The sequence below is a fragment of the Penicillium psychrosexuale genome (assembly GCF_028828465.1).
Source record: "Penicillium psychrosexuale strain IBT 29551 chromosome Unknown utg000002l, whole genome shotgun sequence".
NCBI lineage: Eukaryota > Fungi > Ascomycota > Eurotiomycetes > Eurotiales > Aspergillaceae > Penicillium > Penicillium psychrosexuale.
Window position 1 is genome coordinate 1,640,221 of NW_026643187.1, and position 16,858 is coordinate 1,657,078.

Genomic DNA, 16,858 nt, shown 5'->3' on the forward strand with positions numbered 1-16,858 from the left:
TGTTGTATAGGTTCAATTTTCGGAGCGGGTAAAGACCTAGGGAAATTTCGAGGGCGGATAATCGGAGTTTACTGGGGAAAAAGGCATTGTAGGGCTCTCGGGCTAATCATCTCGGAACGGGCTATCATCGGTGTTACTGCGGAGTAGATCTTACAATTAGGAGATTGCCCATCAGAAGGCCCTTATAAATCCGCTCGCTCACTTGCAAATTGAACATTTCAAGAGAATTTTCTATTGATCTTTTCCTCTCATTTTGTTTGCAATCTCAAAATGGGCTCAATCGATACTTCTATAGACGCGAACGCCGTCGCTGGACGACGGACTGCTAAGGCTTGGTGGAAAGAGTCCTCGGTATACCAAATTTACCCAGCTTCTTTCAAGGATAGTAATGGCGACGGCGTGGGTGATATTCCCGGAATCACCTCCAAGTTGGACTACATCCACAAACTCGGCGTGGATATTGTCTGGCTTAGTCCTGTATTTAAATCACCCCAGGTCGACATGGGTTACGATATCTCGGACTACTACAGTATTCATGCGCCATACGGCACTGTCGAGGATGTCGACGATTTGATCCTAAAGCTTCATGAGCGGAAAATGAAACTTGTGATGGACCTCGTCGTCAACCACACATCCGACCAGGTTTGTCCCACTTCCTCCCTACCATGTGAATACACGGATAAGGAAATTAACATACACATCTTTAGCACGAATGGTTCCGCGAGGCCCGTTCCTCGGTAGACAGTCCTTATCGCGATTGGTATATCTGGAAGAAACCAGTGTTTGGCGCCGATGGCAAGCGTCAGCCGCCAAACAACTGGGTGTCCTACTTTGGAGGTAAATTCTCACACAATGCCACAGTGTCTTATCAAGTAACTGACATCGAGATAGGTAGCGCCTGGGAGTTCGATGAAGCGTCTGGAGAGTACTATCTCCACCTTTTTGCCACAGAACAACCCGACCTGAATTGGGAGAATCCCAAAGTCCGAGACGCTGTACACAAGATTATTCGGTTCTGGTTGGACAAAGGTGTAGACGGATTCCGAATGGATGTCATCAACTTCATCAGCAAGGACCCGTTGTTGCCAAATGCGCCGATCAGCAACCCAGATTCTGAGTGGCAAAGTGGTGCACAGTACTATGCCTGCGGTCCAAAGCTGCATGAATACCTGCGGGGCATTGGAAGCATTCTGAAAGAATATGACGCATTTTCCGTCGGCGAAATGCCTGAAGTCAACGACGTGAGGGAAATCCTGAACGCCGTAGGATACGACCGTGGTGAATTGAACATGATATTCCACTTCGAAATGTGAGTGATCTGGCTTATTTGGCTCAAACACATTGGCTAACCAGCTCGAAGCGTTTCACTGGACCACGGACCAGGAGGTAAGTTTACCAGCGGTAATTGGGAAATGCAAGATCTCAAAGCCATCGTGTCAAAGTGGCAAACATTCATGCACCAAAACAATGGATGGAACGCCTTGTATCTCGAGAATCACGACCAGCCGCGGACAGTTTCCCGGTTCGCGTCTGACAAACTTGAAGACCGGACTCTGTCCGCGAAGATGCTGGCCACTTTCTTGGGCTTCCAGAGCGGTACTGTTTTCATTTACCAGGGCCAGGAGCTCGGCATGCCTAATGTGCCAAATGGATGGGCGATTGAGAAGTACCAGGATATCGAAACACTGAACCATTGGCAAGAGTAAGCATGTCCGTCTATTCCAAACACGGTGCGACCACTAACGGATCTTTACAGAATTGTATCCACGAAGCCGGAAGATAATGATCTGCACTCCACTAGTCTTGCCGAATATCGGAAGAAATCGAGAGATAATGGCCGGACTCCCATGCAATGGGACGCCTCTACTTACGCCGGCTTCTCCGATGCCAAGCCTTGGATCTCCGTGCACGATGATTATCCAGTCTGGAATGCGTCGATCCAGGTGGATGATCAGCAGAGTGTATATCACTACTGGTCGAATGTTCTGCGCTTGAGAAAGGAATTCCCCGATGTTCTAGTATACGGATCGTTCGAGCTCATTTCCCCTGAGGACCCTGACGTGTTTGCCTACACTCGCACCTCCGAGACCGGCAGCCTTGCGCTTGCAGTGATCAACTTCCGAGCTAGCGAGAAATCGTGGACCATTCCGGAACAGGTCAAGAAACTATGGTCCTCCGGGTCGATTGCTCTGTCCAACTATCCCCAGAACAAACGATCTGTGGTGGATAGTGACATTGCCCTTGCACCTTTCGAGGCATTTTTGTGGTTGGCTTAATATGTTGTGGCTGGGCAAACCCCGACCATGCCGTGAAATACATAGTTCTTTGGGGCTTTTCGTTTCATGTGATCATCATACGTTTTCCGTAAATTCCCTACCGTGTCATTCGAGCAATTGCGTAAAACTGTGGACCTTTTTGAGCACTCCAATTGGTTAGAAACTCCGTCTAATAGTCAATAAGCGGCCCAAAACCAGCCCCGAAGAAGGCCCGTACCTATCAAGTGCATCTCCACCTGACCAGACCTGACCTGACTGACCATCGCACCAGACCCGCGTGGATTTGCGGGGTTATGGCTACATCCAACGGTGGTCGGTAAAAATTGCCCAGTCCTTTTCGGTTTAGAGAGACACCCCGCAAATAAATATGAAAGCCGATGAACATAACTCCGTAATAAGCGTACATTTGCGCACTGATCGGGCTGATTTCGGCAACAATGAGTGCCTCTATTCGACCCACGCAACAGCGCACCCCGGCCTGCGACAATTGTCGCCGACGCAAGGTCCGATGTAATCGCGAGCAACCTTGTGGAAAATGTCAGGAGGTGTTTCTGAATTGCCAGTACACCTCCGTCCCCCGACGGAAAGGACCCAAAGGCCCCACGGCTCCTGTGTTAAGCTCGCTGTCTTCATCAAGCAACCATTCATCTCCACACACATCAAGTGTCTCGTTCGCGGCAAGTGACGCAGGACACGCAGATGCTGTCGGTCCTCCCTCTGAGTCAAATCTTGAGGACCAATGGACGTTTTTACCAACGACAGAATGCCCAGACACACGCTTCGTGGGCCTCCTCAAGAGTCCGACATTCCCTACTGCAGCGCGCCAGAGGATATCCCCCGTCTTGTTGCAGGCTCATGTCGACATCTTTCTCAAACATCTCTACCCGATCATGCCAGTATTCGATGCCGACACAGTGACAGTTGAATGCATGAGCCCCGAAGCCCTGTCACCGAGACGATATGCTTTTCTCGTTGCACTGTGTGCGGCGACTCATCTGCAGCTGAAGCTTGACATATCGGAGGGTGGCACTATCGAAGAACTTTCATTGTCTGGCCAAAGCCTAATCGAGCAAGCCATACAAGCGCTACAAGCATTCGACCCCCTTGACGAACCGCACACCGATACGCTTCTTGCATTCTTTTTTTTGTTCTCGGCGTACGGCAACCTGGACAAACATAACCATGCCTGGCATTACTTGAGCCAAAGTATCTCATTTGCCCACCTCTTGAACCTGCATCAAGAACCAAGCTACCTAGCCCAAGACCCTGAAACGGCCGAGTTGAGGAGAAGGATTTACTGGCTACTCTTCATTACCGAGAGGTATGCTTTGCCCTATACTATATCCTATCGCGCATACGTACTTGCTAACTTTGTACGACAGAGCGTATGCCTTACAGCGTAACATGCCAATCACACTACGAGGACACATCCAGAAGCCGACCGTCTTCACGTCCAATTCCCCTGCACTGGCTTATGGATTCGTGAATTTGATTTCAGTCTTCGAAAAGATCCCATCTAGCTTTTACGACTGGAATGCGAGTGCCGCGGGCTCTCTCGGTGACTCTGCGATGATAAATCCTATATATCAATCGGTTGCCCTTTCCACCCCTTTGCTGGCTGAATACAACGAAACCCAGAAAGTCGATCTAATCGTCACGCGGCAGTGGCTGCAAACACGTTTATGGAAGGTAGTAAGCGATCAAGTCGACTCAACCTGCCATCAGGGAGCCGTCGTGCCGTTGGATCTCCCAATAACGGCAGGGAAGTCCGTGATGGCTCTCATGTCGACTGTTGCACAAAAGTCAGCTGATGCGCATGGGATAGGCATCGTAAGTAATTGTCTCAGCGGGAATCGGCCCTATGCTTATCGGTATTGTAGGAACAAAAGCTCTATGACATTGGAGAGGCTGTCTCATTGCTCGCACATGTGTTACTTCCCAGGAAAAACGACGGCGTTGGAGAGCTATTCGCGCACGCCCAAACCGTTTTATGCGGCATCATTGACCTCCTGTCGAATATTCGCGGAGGACAGTCGTATCTATTTTCTTCGCTTCTTCAGCAGTCCCACGCCATACTTGGCCTCGAGGCCCTGCCGCCGCACTTAGCGTTCCCTTCCTACTGGAATCCCACCCTAGCTGATAATGATGGTTCCTTGCCCGGACCAGATGATTGTATGTCACTACAACGTTACAAGACTTTTAAAGACAATTGCTTCGACCCGAAATTGGCGACATGAAATAGGAGTCGACAAGCGGAATCGGTGAGCCCTTGACTCTTGCAATGCAAAGTTGCATATGGATATTCCCTTTGCCCATCCACGCTACAACCAGGAAGCTGGAGAATGCTTTCCCACGAAGGTTGGCTCGGATTTCCAATTGCTAGGCCACAATTTGCCAATCGGAATCTAGAGTCTAGTCCGTGGCATTAGTTGGCTTAGCGTGATCCCCAATACCTAGGTATTCAAGCGGGACTAGGACAGGCCACAGAGCAGACGCTGAAGTGGCGAAGTGACCAGTCCGAGGATGAGGGGGGTTTGAGACGGATGTTGTAATATATGAACTGTACGATATGACGAATATATGTAGCAACTGAAAGAGGAGTCCTTTCGTGTGTATATATATATCTCTCTTGTCAAGACAGATTTCCGTCTTTAAGTACAGAATGCAATCAACCTACCACATGAGACCGAAACATTGAATGTTTGTTCTAGGAATTAATAGCCAGCGCGATCCTAGAAACTAAGAACGATCATCGACCATTTAATGCAAAACGGCCTAGGCTATCCGAACGAATTGTCTATGACGCTTAATTACATTATTTGGCTAGTGAAGCACCGGCTCAGCTCCATATCAGCTGTACATTAAGAAGCGCATAATATCAAAATAATGCCTCTGATCATTTCTACAACCCTGTGCCTTCCCTGCATGCTGATGATCACGTGGTGTGGCTTGTTTTATTGCAAAGGTGCCCCTTGCTACCCATGTTCCCCGACCAAGAATGTCAGATTAGAGATGTCTTCGCTACCACGTCCGATCAGTTGGCCCCCTGTTGGAGATGTTAGGACGGTACTCCACACTCCCTTGCCCTATTGCCAGAATGTTGCCTGACGTTTTAACAATACCAATAGGAAGACAACCAACCCAACCCACTGAGCTCAGTTGATGGGTACTCAGACGATATCGCACCCAACGTGGGCTATTCCAGCGTGAGGGACGCTTAAGGCCAACTGATCTCAGGAGGCATTACTGGAATTGTGGAGCTCCTTGACGATGGGACTGCACTCAAGGCACCATATCCAGGTTCTGAGATCGAAAACAGCATCATAGATATCGCCAAAGAAGCCAGTATCTATCGTCGCATTGGACGCATAAGAGGCTTGTTCGGATGCTAGGTCATTCCAGGGAAGGTCTTGTGCTTGAATATATGAAAAACGGTGATCTCAAGACATATCTTCAGGCTCACGACCCGATATCGACGAGCCTCAAATTGAAGTGGGCGTACCAAGTCGCAGAGGCTGTCGATCTCTTGCATAGAAACGGAATTATCCATTGCGATATCAAACCACGAAATCTTCTGTTAGATACAGCCTTCGACATCAAGACTATTGACTTCTCTGGCTCTTCACTAGATGGTTCGAAGCCAGCCTCTGGTGAAGGAACCCGGTTTTTTCTTCCACGACATTGGAGAGAGCAACCGACGGTGGCCACAGATCTTTTCGCACTAGGGTCGACTCTCTATGAGATTACTCAAGGCACCAGCCCGTATGAGGAGCTTCCTAGTAATGAGGTTGAAAGTCTTTTTACTCAAAAAGAGTTCCCCGATATATCTGATATACTATGTGGACAAATCATCAAACAATGTTGGCTATCTCAGATTGATTCAGCAGCGAATGTGAAAACTGCCGTCTGGGATATTATCTCTCGCACATCCAACGTCGACTGTATCCCTCACCTCGATGGTTTGGACACTGCTCAGGATATGTTGATTGGCTTGGTTTATCCTTAGAGTTGGGGTAGTCCCACCGTTCTGTCTTGTCTTGGTATACCCGCAAGTTGTCAGGCCTAGCCATCCTCGACCATGTACCCACCTTACTTGCACCGCTACTTACATCGCTCCTTCCAGCAGGATAATTGTTACGATATTGTATTTCAACATAGCGAGAAAATATGAGAACAGTATGGGGTAGTTCCTTACGATTTTTGTGCCGAAAGAGTGGTTAAATAAATTGAGCGAAGGGGAGCCACGAAGCTCTCTGAATAGCTTGAAGGGAAAGGGACTCAGCAATAGAGGCCCGAAAGACGCAATTGGGGCAAAGAGAGGTCTGTCGACCTGCATGAGGTGTACCAAACTGCACGAAGATAGTCAAAGTTCCGAAGCATGCCTGAATGCCACAGACGCAATAATAAAAACCTTGTTCAATCTCAATGCCATGCGAACCCGAGAGCTGGCCGAATTGACAGAGCTGGAATTAGCCATCGGAGTATAACTTCAGCACTGGTTCTTGTAAATGACAGAAAATCTGCACGTGGAAAATTGTCGGCGAACGGAAGCCGTGACGAATGAGAAGAGAATGCAGAAGCAATTAGTAGCTGTCGTACGTCATGGGGTCTTGGTATACCGAGATTTTCTCAACAGTCATTCGCAGTTGGCAAAACTTTGTTTCTTATTGTGAAGAGACTCCGAATCACGGAGTTTGACAAGCGGGCTCCGGGGCTGTTCCTGATTTGTTTCGGGCCTTCTCCGGGCAGTTTGGTTTGCGGGGAACGGACCAGGGTGGTTTGCGGGGACCCCACGCGGCTGATTTTGTGACGAACGAAAACCACGCTTGCCTGGATTGGTACGGAGCCATCTTCCATTGGTCATTCTCGAAGGATTGGTTTCCACTGCGTAACGAACTATACATAGACAGATAGCGGATTTTCATGGAATTACTCGGAATCAAGTACAACGTACGATGTACAATTCGGTGTGGTACTCTATGCCGAGAAAACCCCGTCGAGGACCTGACGACGAGTGAAATCGACGAGATAACCCACTTTGACATCCCAAATGGTCGAAAAAGCGGAGCTTGGGTGTACTTTTGATTTGAACTGAGCCCCCTAGAGGACCCATATCTCATTTACAACATAGGAGAATGAATGGGTTGGATTACTGGTAGGAGCTATGCTAATCATATTACTCCCTTGATTGAAGGGGCTCTTCGTCTCTGTGTTAGTAAGAATCCCATTGTTATGCCAGATAAGACGCGGCATACTACACTAGTACTATGGGGTAATTAATTTAACGAACTTGGCATCCGCGTAATGGAATGGCTCTCAAACCCTCAACCGTCAATCCCTACACTTAGTATGCGGTAGGCCCCCTCCATGGCATCATCAACAAGACTGAATATTATCGGTCAACCGTCATATGCCGCACGAACACCTCTCGGAGCTTCCGGCATAGGCTGATCCCCCCCCTTAATCTAAACTTTCATCTAATCCAACCCCGATTTAATTGTTTTTAGATCAGGCAGCCCTTGTTTAAAAAAATAATAATAAATTCGGTCTTAATATGTAAAAATACCAAAATAAATAACACACCAACTATGCACGAGAATTCACGAGTGGAGGTGGGTGAATCCTTCAGGTATATAGAAACCGTTGTATAAAGACTGCTTTGCCCCCTTGCTTGGATAGAATAACAATCAATTCAGCCAGCATCCATTCCTTCACTATGATTACTCTAAAATCTTTTCTACTCCCTGCTATCGGGCTGCAAACCCTAGCTGGGGCGTTTGTTCTACCCCGAGATACGGACTCTACCCCCAACACACACTGTGGCTCGGATTTCTGTACCTGGTGGCACGACACTGCCGAGATAAACACAGCCACTGCTGTCGAAGCAGGCAATGTCCGGCAATCTCACCAATATCTCGTTCAGGTTGCCGCTGCTGGGTCGACCACCTCATACGATTCCTTCGTCTACGAAAGCATTCCTCGCAATGGCAACGGAAAAATCCAGACCCCCGGAGATACCACCGACACATTCAGCGGCGATGATGGAATTTCAATTGAGATAGATGCTGGCATCAATATGGCGTGGTCCCAGTTTGAATATAGTGAGGACGTCGATGTCATTATTTCCCGCAGAGACGGTCAAGATGTTGGCATGGACCTTATCATTCGGCCCAGCACCATTGCGTATGAGCTCAGTTACGCGGACAATGCAGTGATCATCCGTGTCCCTGCTGATGAAAACGGACGCAAGTTTTCCGTGGAGTTCGGCAACGACCTTTACACCTTCCGGTCTGATGGAGAAGCTTATACCACCGACGGATCAGGGGAAGTCGTTGGGATTGAACCCATCAACGCTCTGCTCATCTTCGCCAGCCCATTCCTCTCAAGTGACCTTGTCCCAGCCAGTGATGGTGCCGACACCGTGGTGATGACACCTGGTGCATTCACAGCAAATGACATTGGCTCGGCATCTATTGTCTACTTCCCGCCCGGCGTGTACTATATCGACTCGGACCCTCTGGGTGAAGCTCACATCAAGCTTGATCCTAACACCTACTGGGTGTACCTTGCCCCTGGAGCGTATGTGAAAGGAGGAATCGAATACACCACTACAGCCCAGGACTTTTACGCCACAGGCCACGGTGTCTTGTCTGGGGAAATCTACGTCTACCAAGCAAATGTGGACCAAGGCTACACAGCAGTCAAAGATGACGTGACTAGTCTTCGAATGTGGTGGCATCGGAGCGTCACAAGCGGCCAAATCTGGCACTGTGTCGGACCGACTCTGACTTCGCCCCCGTTCAACACCATGGATTTGATGGATGGAAGTTCCGACCGAGACGACATCTCGGTTGATATCTACGATTACAAGCAGGTCGGGGCCTTCTTTATGCAGACTGATGGCCCTCAGATGTACACCAATGGCAGTGTGCACGATGTTTTCTACCATGTGAACGATGACGCTATCAAGACGTATTACTCTGGGGTCACTGCATCCCGGCTCACAGTGTGGAAGGCCTTCAATGATCCGATCATCCAGATGGGCTGGACACCTCGCGAAGTTTCCGGCGTTACCATCGATACACTCAATATCATCCACTCACGCTATCGCAAGAGCGAGAACGGTGTTCCTTCGGCCATTATTGGTGCTTCGCCAAACTACGACGGCAGCGATAATGTTGATAACTCCATGTCAATCAGCATGACTATTTCCAACGTCTACTGCGAGGGTCCTTGCCCCGGCCTTTTCCGTCTTACTCCTCTGCAGAACTATAAGAACTTCAGTGTGAAGGGAGTATCCTTCCCCGATGGACTGATCGGTGGCAGTGTCCCCGTCGGAGACACCATCATTGCTTCTACAAGTGATACCACTTACAATGGATCGACTAGTCTCTCCATGGAGCTGGACATTTCGGAATGGACCGTCCAAGGGCAAGCGGTGACTGGAGACAATGCAGACTCTTTGGGTCAATTCAGCATCAATAGTGCCTACTCTGGACAGTGGTCAATTTCTTCGTGATTGGTATAAACTATGCTTGACCTCCTTAAGAGTTTGATACGCTCATACTCTTCTCAACCCTCCGTCACTCATTTGTATATATCTTTTTCTTTTTCTTCCTCATTTTGTTGATATTTTCACTTATTACAAATCCAAATTATTATTTCTTGTCAGCCTCAATTCAAGATACTCACTCTTTCATCCTTCTTCTCGAGCCAGATCATTTCCTTGAGCATTTCCTCCAACTGCAGACCCAACCTTGTGACTTGAGCATCTTCTATTACAAACTCCGCTTTTACGATGTCATCACTGCCATCGAGCCAATCAGTAAGATGAGCATCGAATTTTCGGTCATCGGACACATGTTCGAATTTCAAGGTAAACCCCATTGAGCGATCTGTAGCATCGATGAAGAGCGCATCATCTCTGATTTGAACCAGTAAGTTATGATACCCAGGATTCCAGTAGTTGCCAGCGTAAGCACTGAGAGGCATTGTCGGTGGCTGCGGAGTATTCCTTTTTGGTATTTGTTCATTCAATTGGCCCTTCTGGATACCTTGACTTTTCTTCGCTTGGGTTTTCTTTTCCTGCTTTTTCTTCTCCTTCTTTCCCTGGTTCTTACTCATTGGATTTGCATCTTTCGCCTCGGCCTGGGGTTTTGGACCGCGAATTTCAACAGGTCGTGTGGCTTTGCTTTTGCTGTCATGAGGTCTTTCGTCCGTGACTCCAAGGAGATTGTCAATTAGCTTTTGGACAAGGGTCGCCGCAACGCCATTTGCCCCATCTGAGTTTCCCATGATCACAGTACCGAATGAGAAATCAGGGAGAAAGAAGAAGCGACTTCCGAATCCAGAGAATACCCCATTATGGCCGACAACCATATGTCCCTTGTAAAAGTAGATATCCAGGCCAGCAGCATATGCTACCGGTGAGGTGTGCCGCTTCCGTCTTCCTGGGTTTGGATTCACAAAAGTTCGCAGGCGAGTGAGCCCTTCATAAACATTCTTATTGATAGGGTCTTCGCGATTCATAAAAGCCTTGACAAATTTGATGAAGTCGTTCACGCTCGAAATGACAGACCCTGCGCCTTGGCCTTCTGGGCAGTCTGGATTTTCTAACCCACGATATGTTGAGTCGGCTCTTTTCCATGTGTAGCCAGTTGCCATGCAGGATTCGAATCCTTTTGATCGTGCGCTGCTGGGTTGAAGAGTAGTTGATGCCATGTCCAGAGGCTTGAAAAAATCGCTCTTCGAGGAATGTACCAAAATCCTTTCCGCTCTTGACTTCCACAAGATGGGTTGCCACTGTATACATCATGTTGCAGTAAATATACTTTGATCGAATGGGAGCAGCGACAGGGAGATTCCTGAGGTTTCTCGTAATGGATCGAGCATTGTCTGGCTTTGCCGCTCTCACACTCATATACGAATCGTCATGGCTGGCGCAATATCATTAGTCTTGAACTCAAACATGAAATTTGAAAGAATTAGCTCACCAAGGCATTCCACTTCTATGACTTAAGATGTCTTCCACGGTGACTCCTTCTGTGTATCCTTCTCCAGACATAACAAAGTCCTCGGGGATAAGAGTCGACATTACAGCATCGTACTGAATATCCGGGAACATGTCATTATCGTCGACTAGCAATCCCACCGCCGCAGCAGTGAGTGATTTAGCAGACGATGCAATGTCAAACAGCGTATCTGCTGTGCAAGGTATTTCGGGATCCACGCTCGCATGTCCATATCCCGCAGAGGCAATTTGATCATTGTGTATGATTGCAATCGCCAGCCCCGGGACATGCTGCTGATTTATCAACTCTGTCACATATGACGCAAACCCTGCCGAGTGCAAGAGATTCATATTGCTGATTTGACGAATTACCGGTGTGCGTTACGGAATGCCACTGTAGAGGCCTGTTCATGTAGGTTCCAGGCAGTTTCTTCGCGGGAAATACCTCAGTTCAAACCTTGAAATGACAGATGCCACCTGGCATGAGAATGGGGGCCGGATTATAACACGCTTGATCAGCTGCAACGCTTAGTGTGCATGCCAGTGCCAAGTAGCTCTCAACGTTGGGCCCTTCGGATTGCCTAACCGGGGCGGTGAGGCTTTAATCCGACTGCTGCCTGTTTGGCCATTTAATAGAAATATCACAGCCACTTCTAAGTTGTAGGACTTCATACAATTTCTATATCCCATGCCTAACAAGAAGTAACGAAAAATAGATACTCATCTACTATTACCAGAATTTTAGCCCTTACTGGAGCAAGATATACCAAATTACCTCTCGTCTGTCTGCATGCTGTCATATAGCGCCTTGAACAGTGATCCTGGCCGTTCAAGCAGCTCACGCGGTGGGCCCTCCTCAACGATACGCCCTTTGTTTAGCACCACGAAGCGATCAAAGTCCAGCGTTGTGTGTAGCTTGTGAACAACAGCAATGACAGTGCACGCCTCAAATTCTTTCCGCAGAACCTCGTGTATCAAAGCGTCCGTATCCGCGTCAACACTGCCACCCACCTCATCCATAATGAGGACGCTGCTTGGATTGATTACTGCTCGAACAAGGCAGAACAGCTGCCTCTGTCCATGCGACAAGGTCCCTTCGTTCATATCCTCATCCAGCCCGCCGCGAGACTCGCAAAAGTCCCATAGGCGCACAGACTGAAGTGCCTGAACCAAGCGCTCGTCGGTTGCGACCCTGAGAGGATCAAGGTTCTCGCGGACGGTGCCTTGTAGGAAGAACGGGTCTTGGGGAAGGGAGTTGAAGCGAGCACGAACGGCCTGGCGAGTGATGGTGCTGATGTCGATGTCGTCAACGCAAATCGATCCTGATTGAAGCTCCAGCATGCGCAGGAGAGTTGATACCAGGGAAGATTTGCCGCTACCTGTGCGACCGCAGATGGCTACATTTTCACCAGGGGTTATGGAAAGGTTGATGTCCTTGAGTACTGGGTCCGTGGAAGTGCATAGGATACAGTGACACCGTTGAATACAATGGCACCCTTTGCGGGCCATTTGTCGCTGACATGTCCGGTCTCATTGGGCAGGTTCTCGTCTTTTGCGTCGAGAATATAGGTACGGACACGACTGATAGCCCCAAGAGCCATTTCAACCTGCGTCCACTCGGTAACGAGCGTCTGTAGCGTGGTACTGAATGTCACGATTTGATACAGGGCTACGCCGAGATAGCCAGTTGAGCCACTGCCTCTGATATTTGTCGCAAAGGCAACGAGAATAATGGCGATTCCAGCGACAAATAGGTCTAGTACCATTGTCAGCCATCGCTGGACACACCACAGCAGATAGTATGGCTTTTGTGACACGTTGAGGGAGTCGTCGACGGATTCGACGTAGTGGCTTGTCCAGCCAAAGGCTCGTATAGAGGATATACCACCCAGGTTTCCAAGAACTGGGAGAAGAGAGGCGCCTTGGCTTCAATATCGAGTATTCGCAGCTGTCAGGATGTGCGCAGATAGAACAGCTGGATGGCCACGATGACTACAATGCACAGCGGAATTGCGATGGCGACGTAGCCAGAGCCGATGAATAAGATGACCGCCGACATGATAACTATCATCGAAATACGATCTGTGAAAAATCGAAAGACTTTCCGACTAGAAGAAGTCAATAGGTACAAAGCTATCTGCACTGGATCATAATAACTAACGAAAACAACTTATTCACACAAAGGTAGGTTGTAGCAATCTACAACGTTCTTCTCAAGGTATAAAGTGGGGCGGAAATTAAGTGGAACTCTAAAGTCAAGATCAACCACCTTCGAATGTCATCGAGCACCAATGCCTTGATTGCAACGCTTTTCTCAAATTATCAGAACCCCAGAGAAGGCCCAAGAGTACTTGCAATCAATGATGAACAAGGATCTTTTGTGCCAAACCGGGCTACGCCCCACTATGATCTCAGTGACTCCAGCATGACATCACAACCAGCATACCAAGTATAAGACCGAGCTCTTCCAATGGTGAAAAAAAGAATCAATCAATCTCCTCTTCTATTCAAACGAACTACTTCTTTACGACACTTCCCAACCTCTCAATCCCTAAATCCACTTTATATCTACACAAAATGTCGAACTCAGGTCAATCCAGCGTCGGAAACCGCAGCATCTACGAGGCAGGCGACCAGCGCAACGTCCCTGTATCCGAGCTCCAAGAGCGCGCCCGCTATGCCGAGGGCATGCCCAATAGCCACAAGCACCTTGATTCTAAGGACGGCCGCTCCATTGCCAACAAGCTTGCCTCTCAGGAGAACAAGCCTGACTCCACACACCACCACAATAGCGAGTACGACGCCGAGGCCGAGATGAGCAAGCAAAATCCTACCAAGCCTGTAAGTTACATACAACTTTCGCTCACATGAAACTCTTGATTAAGATGCATTTGCTAACGTTGGCTTCGGTACAGGCTATCTTCCACGGCAATGCTCCGTCCAAGGGTGCTAAGATTGATGCTGAGCTCCAGGCTGATGATGAGCAGCGTCTGCGGGAGAAGGGCATTAAGCACTAAATTCAATAATGCTGTTTTTTTTTTATGTCACAAATACCCCCTCATGTCTTCTGATTGGAATTTGAATATTCATCAGCGGGGAATGGGAGGGTTCATGGTGGAACATGATGTACAATAATAATGATATCTGGTCTAACGTTATCTCGAATGAGTACCGGGCCATTGAATGTATACCTACATTGATGACAAGACAGACGGGCGTTGAAGATTTGTAGCTTGTATACAGTATCTTGTAGATTTTGAAGCAATTGAAGCACGTGTCTATGTGGTTATCTGGGTGTTCGCAACCCTGACCCGTCGCTAGTTGGATGACCAAGCATAATTTAACGCTATCGATCGGAATGCACCCGAGGTCTGCGGGTCAAATTCTTCATGCCACTTCCACCTGCCAAGGACATAGGATAGCGTCATATATCATTTACACTTTCCTACGTGGAAGGGAGAACCGGTGTAACAGTTTACATGAAGAGGGAAAATGTGGTCCAAATCCAAATATACCATTGTAAACGTAAGAATAAATAGAACATATGTCGTGAGATCGCTTTCGAAACACAATTATACGATATGTACGAGACAGATGTCAAGGCGAAGCTATTGTACATCATGAAGTATGACAGCATATACAAAGCCAAACAGGCACCAAATACCTGCAACCCTTCCAATAGGGTGACTGGCTTATTATTTAGCCAAAATAGAATGGCTTGGGTGATCGAAGAGCTCCACTGCCAACCAAGACAGGGCTTATCGACACAGATACCGAGGCCATAGCAGGCGTATATCCGGAGTGCAGTTGGATATAAGCCAAACATCGGAATCATGTTCGGCGAGTGGAGTGGAGGGGAGGAGAGGGGAGAGGAAGCCGACTGGTCGAGAAGCGGCCCAAGGCACAAAATATGCCAGTGAGACCTGAGATCAGCCATCCAGAGTAAACTTGGGGTCATCGTCATGCGGCTCGGCAAAGACATGACCCCAGTATTCCTCGACTCTCTTGCATAGGTCCACTTTGTTCTCCCACGTCTTGAACGCCGTTTCGAGATTGCAGCTCACCCATTTGATCTCCTCCCAGTAAGCCTTTTCGACATCGTATCCAAATCGCTTGATGGTCTCTGGGGGTGCCAACCAAGCGCGTCCATCTGAGCCGTCCTTCTTTAAGGTAGGAGTTGTTTCCCATCCCATGCCGAAGATCCGGTCACCGGGGTTAAACTTGGGATAGTTTGCGTGGATGAAGAAGACGTGCGGTGCGGGGGCAACCGACTCGTCTTTTACACGCCACTTGTCCTGCTGGATCAAGGCAAAATCCTCGCGCGGATCTGACTGTGCCATAGCCGACCCGGACAGCCCGTCCGCGTTCGCGTGTCCGACAGCCTGCACACGTTCACTGACAGTATAGAACAGTGCGCCTACGGCTGAGGCAGCTTGGATAAAGGTTTCCTTGTCTCCCTCGCCAGGTGCCCCTTGACTCAACAAGCGGAAATAATGCGAGGGGCCGTAAAAGTTATAATAAGCTGCCAGCAAGAGCGCTAGAGAGTGAGTTTTCTTAGATACTAAGAATACCCCGGTTTCTGACGACTGTCTGGCAGCCATGGACGGTGCCTGTTGGCGTGAAATTTTGTAGTACAAGGGAGATGTGGAGGAAGCCCAGAAGTCGGGCCATGTGACAAGACCATTGGTTTTGAATGGCTCCGAGTCAAGCAAATCCTCGGGTTTACCAAGAGGGAAGCAGTCGGCATCCATCCAGACAATTTCTTCGAAGGACGAGAAAAGAACTGCGAAGATCTTGAGTTGATAGTGTTCAATGATGTTTTTACCCACCACGTCCGCCAGCACCAAGCACCGCGCATCGAGTTTAGGAAGCACCTCGTTGCAAATTTCTTTCTCATGTTCAGTGGCGTCCTTCATGTAGAGTTCAACTGGCAACGTTGACCCCGCGCGACGGAGCATGCGCAGTGATGAGACAAACACCGGGAGGTATGTAGAGCCAGCTGTCGATACCAGTCCTCGCTTGCCTGGGGTATGAATCGGTTTCAACTCCTTGTCTGACTGCTTGATATCCTCGATGAAGGCCGCATGGGCTTCCTCCATCTTGCGTACATCTTCATCGCTCAGGCCCGTCAGATCGGGTCGCGGCACGTCTTTTGTGGGGTCAAAGTGCTGAGCTTCGACATCGCCTCGCTTTTCCGGGGAAGGGCAACTCGGCTTGTGGCGTTCAATTATGGGTCGAAGAACTTTCCAGAAGTCCTTCTGGCGTTCCGTGAGTGGAACCTCGAATGCTGTGTTTGGGACTAGGGGGACGTTGGAGGACGCGGTGATTGGGGATCGGTAAAAGTAGACGGTGCACACTAGAATCAGAGCGAGCATCGCTAGTACGAGCGCCTTCGCTCTCCCAGGTCGCAAAGCACCCATTATTGCTAGATAGTTCGGATAACTGCGCTTTGATTCAGGGGTTAAAGGAGCGGCGCACGGGCACGCCGATCGACTTTTATTTATCAAGTGAAGGAATAAAGAGGATTCATATATATATTGCCCGATTCACAGAATGTGACGACCGGAGGAGT

General features: G+C 48.7%; 8 protein-coding genes across 8 annotated transcripts; 5 read left to right on the plus strand and 3 right to left on the minus strand.

Annotated features, from left to right (window-relative positions):
* Positions 1–270: 270 nt before the first annotated feature.
* Positions 271–2,276, plus strand: N7518_001757 (glycoside hydrolase family 13 protein; the record flags this gene model as incomplete). The annotated part of the gene is made up of 5 exons (XM_057182685.1): positions 271–642; positions 708–837; positions 892–1,309; positions 1,361–1,702; positions 1,757–2,276. The coding sequence occupies 5 exons, from the start codon at positions 271–273 to the stop codon at positions 2,274–2,276; spliced, it is 1,782 nt and encodes a 593-aa protein (XP_057044135.1).
* Positions 2,277–2,713: 437 nt separating this feature from the next.
* On the plus strand, positions 2,714–4,828 carry N7518_001758 (Zn(II)2Cys6 transcription factor; the record flags this gene model as incomplete). The annotated part of the gene is made up of 4 exons (XM_057182686.1): positions 2,714–3,597; positions 3,659–4,106; positions 4,157–4,448; positions 4,734–4,828. 4 exons carry the CDS (start codon positions 2,714–2,716, stop codon positions 4,826–4,828), a joined length of 1,719 nt encoding a protein of 572 aa, XP_057044136.1.
* A 687-nt stretch (positions 4,829–5,515) lies between these two features.
* Positions 5,516–6,282, plus strand: N7518_001759 (kinase domain-containing protein; the record flags this gene model as incomplete). The annotated part of the gene is made up of 2 exons (XM_057182687.1): positions 5,516–5,655; positions 5,679–6,282. Coding segments are annotated over 2 exons (744 nt in total), but the record flags the coding sequence as incomplete, so codon positions are not given.
* Positions 6,283–7,992: 1,710 nt separating this feature from the next.
* On the plus strand, positions 7,993–9,795 carry N7518_001760 (CAZyme family GH49; the record flags this gene model as incomplete). The annotated part of the gene is made up of 1 exon (XM_057182688.1): positions 7,993–9,795. The coding sequence occupies one exon, from the start codon at positions 7,993–7,995 to the stop codon at positions 9,793–9,795; it is 1,803 nt and encodes a 600-aa protein (XP_057044138.1).
* Positions 9,796–9,950: 155 nt separating this feature from the next.
* Positions 9,951–11,637, minus strand: N7518_001761 (uncharacterized protein; the record flags this gene model as incomplete). The annotated part of the gene is made up of 3 exons (XM_057182689.1): positions 9,951–10,971; positions 11,087–11,212; positions 11,270–11,637. The coding sequence occupies 3 exons, from the start codon at positions 11,635–11,637 to the stop codon at positions 9,951–9,953; spliced, it is 1,515 nt and encodes a 504-aa protein (XP_057044139.1).
* A 420-nt stretch (positions 11,638–12,057) lies between these two features.
* On the minus strand, positions 12,058–13,052 carry N7518_001762 (uncharacterized protein; the record flags this gene model as incomplete). The annotated part of the gene is made up of 2 exons (XM_057182690.1): positions 12,058–12,683; positions 12,764–13,052. The coding sequence occupies 2 exons, from the start codon at positions 13,050–13,052 to the stop codon at positions 12,058–12,060; spliced, it is 915 nt and encodes a 304-aa protein (XP_057044140.1).
* Positions 13,053–13,863: 811 nt separating this feature from the next.
* On the plus strand, positions 13,864–14,303 carry N7518_001763 (uncharacterized protein; the record flags this gene model as incomplete). Its single annotated transcript, XM_057182691.1, has 2 exons — positions 13,864–14,127; positions 14,202–14,303. 2 exons carry the CDS (start codon positions 13,864–13,866, stop codon positions 14,301–14,303), a joined length of 366 nt encoding a protein of 121 aa, XP_057044141.1.
* A 912-nt stretch (positions 14,304–15,215) lies between these two features.
* Positions 15,216–16,706, minus strand: N7518_001764 (alpha-mannosyltransferase; the record flags this gene model as incomplete). The annotated part of the gene is made up of 1 exon (XM_057182692.1): positions 15,216–16,706. The coding sequence occupies one exon, from the start codon at positions 16,704–16,706 to the stop codon at positions 15,216–15,218; it is 1,491 nt and encodes a 496-aa protein (XP_057044142.1).
* Between the last annotated feature and the right edge of the window lie 152 nt (positions 16,707–16,858).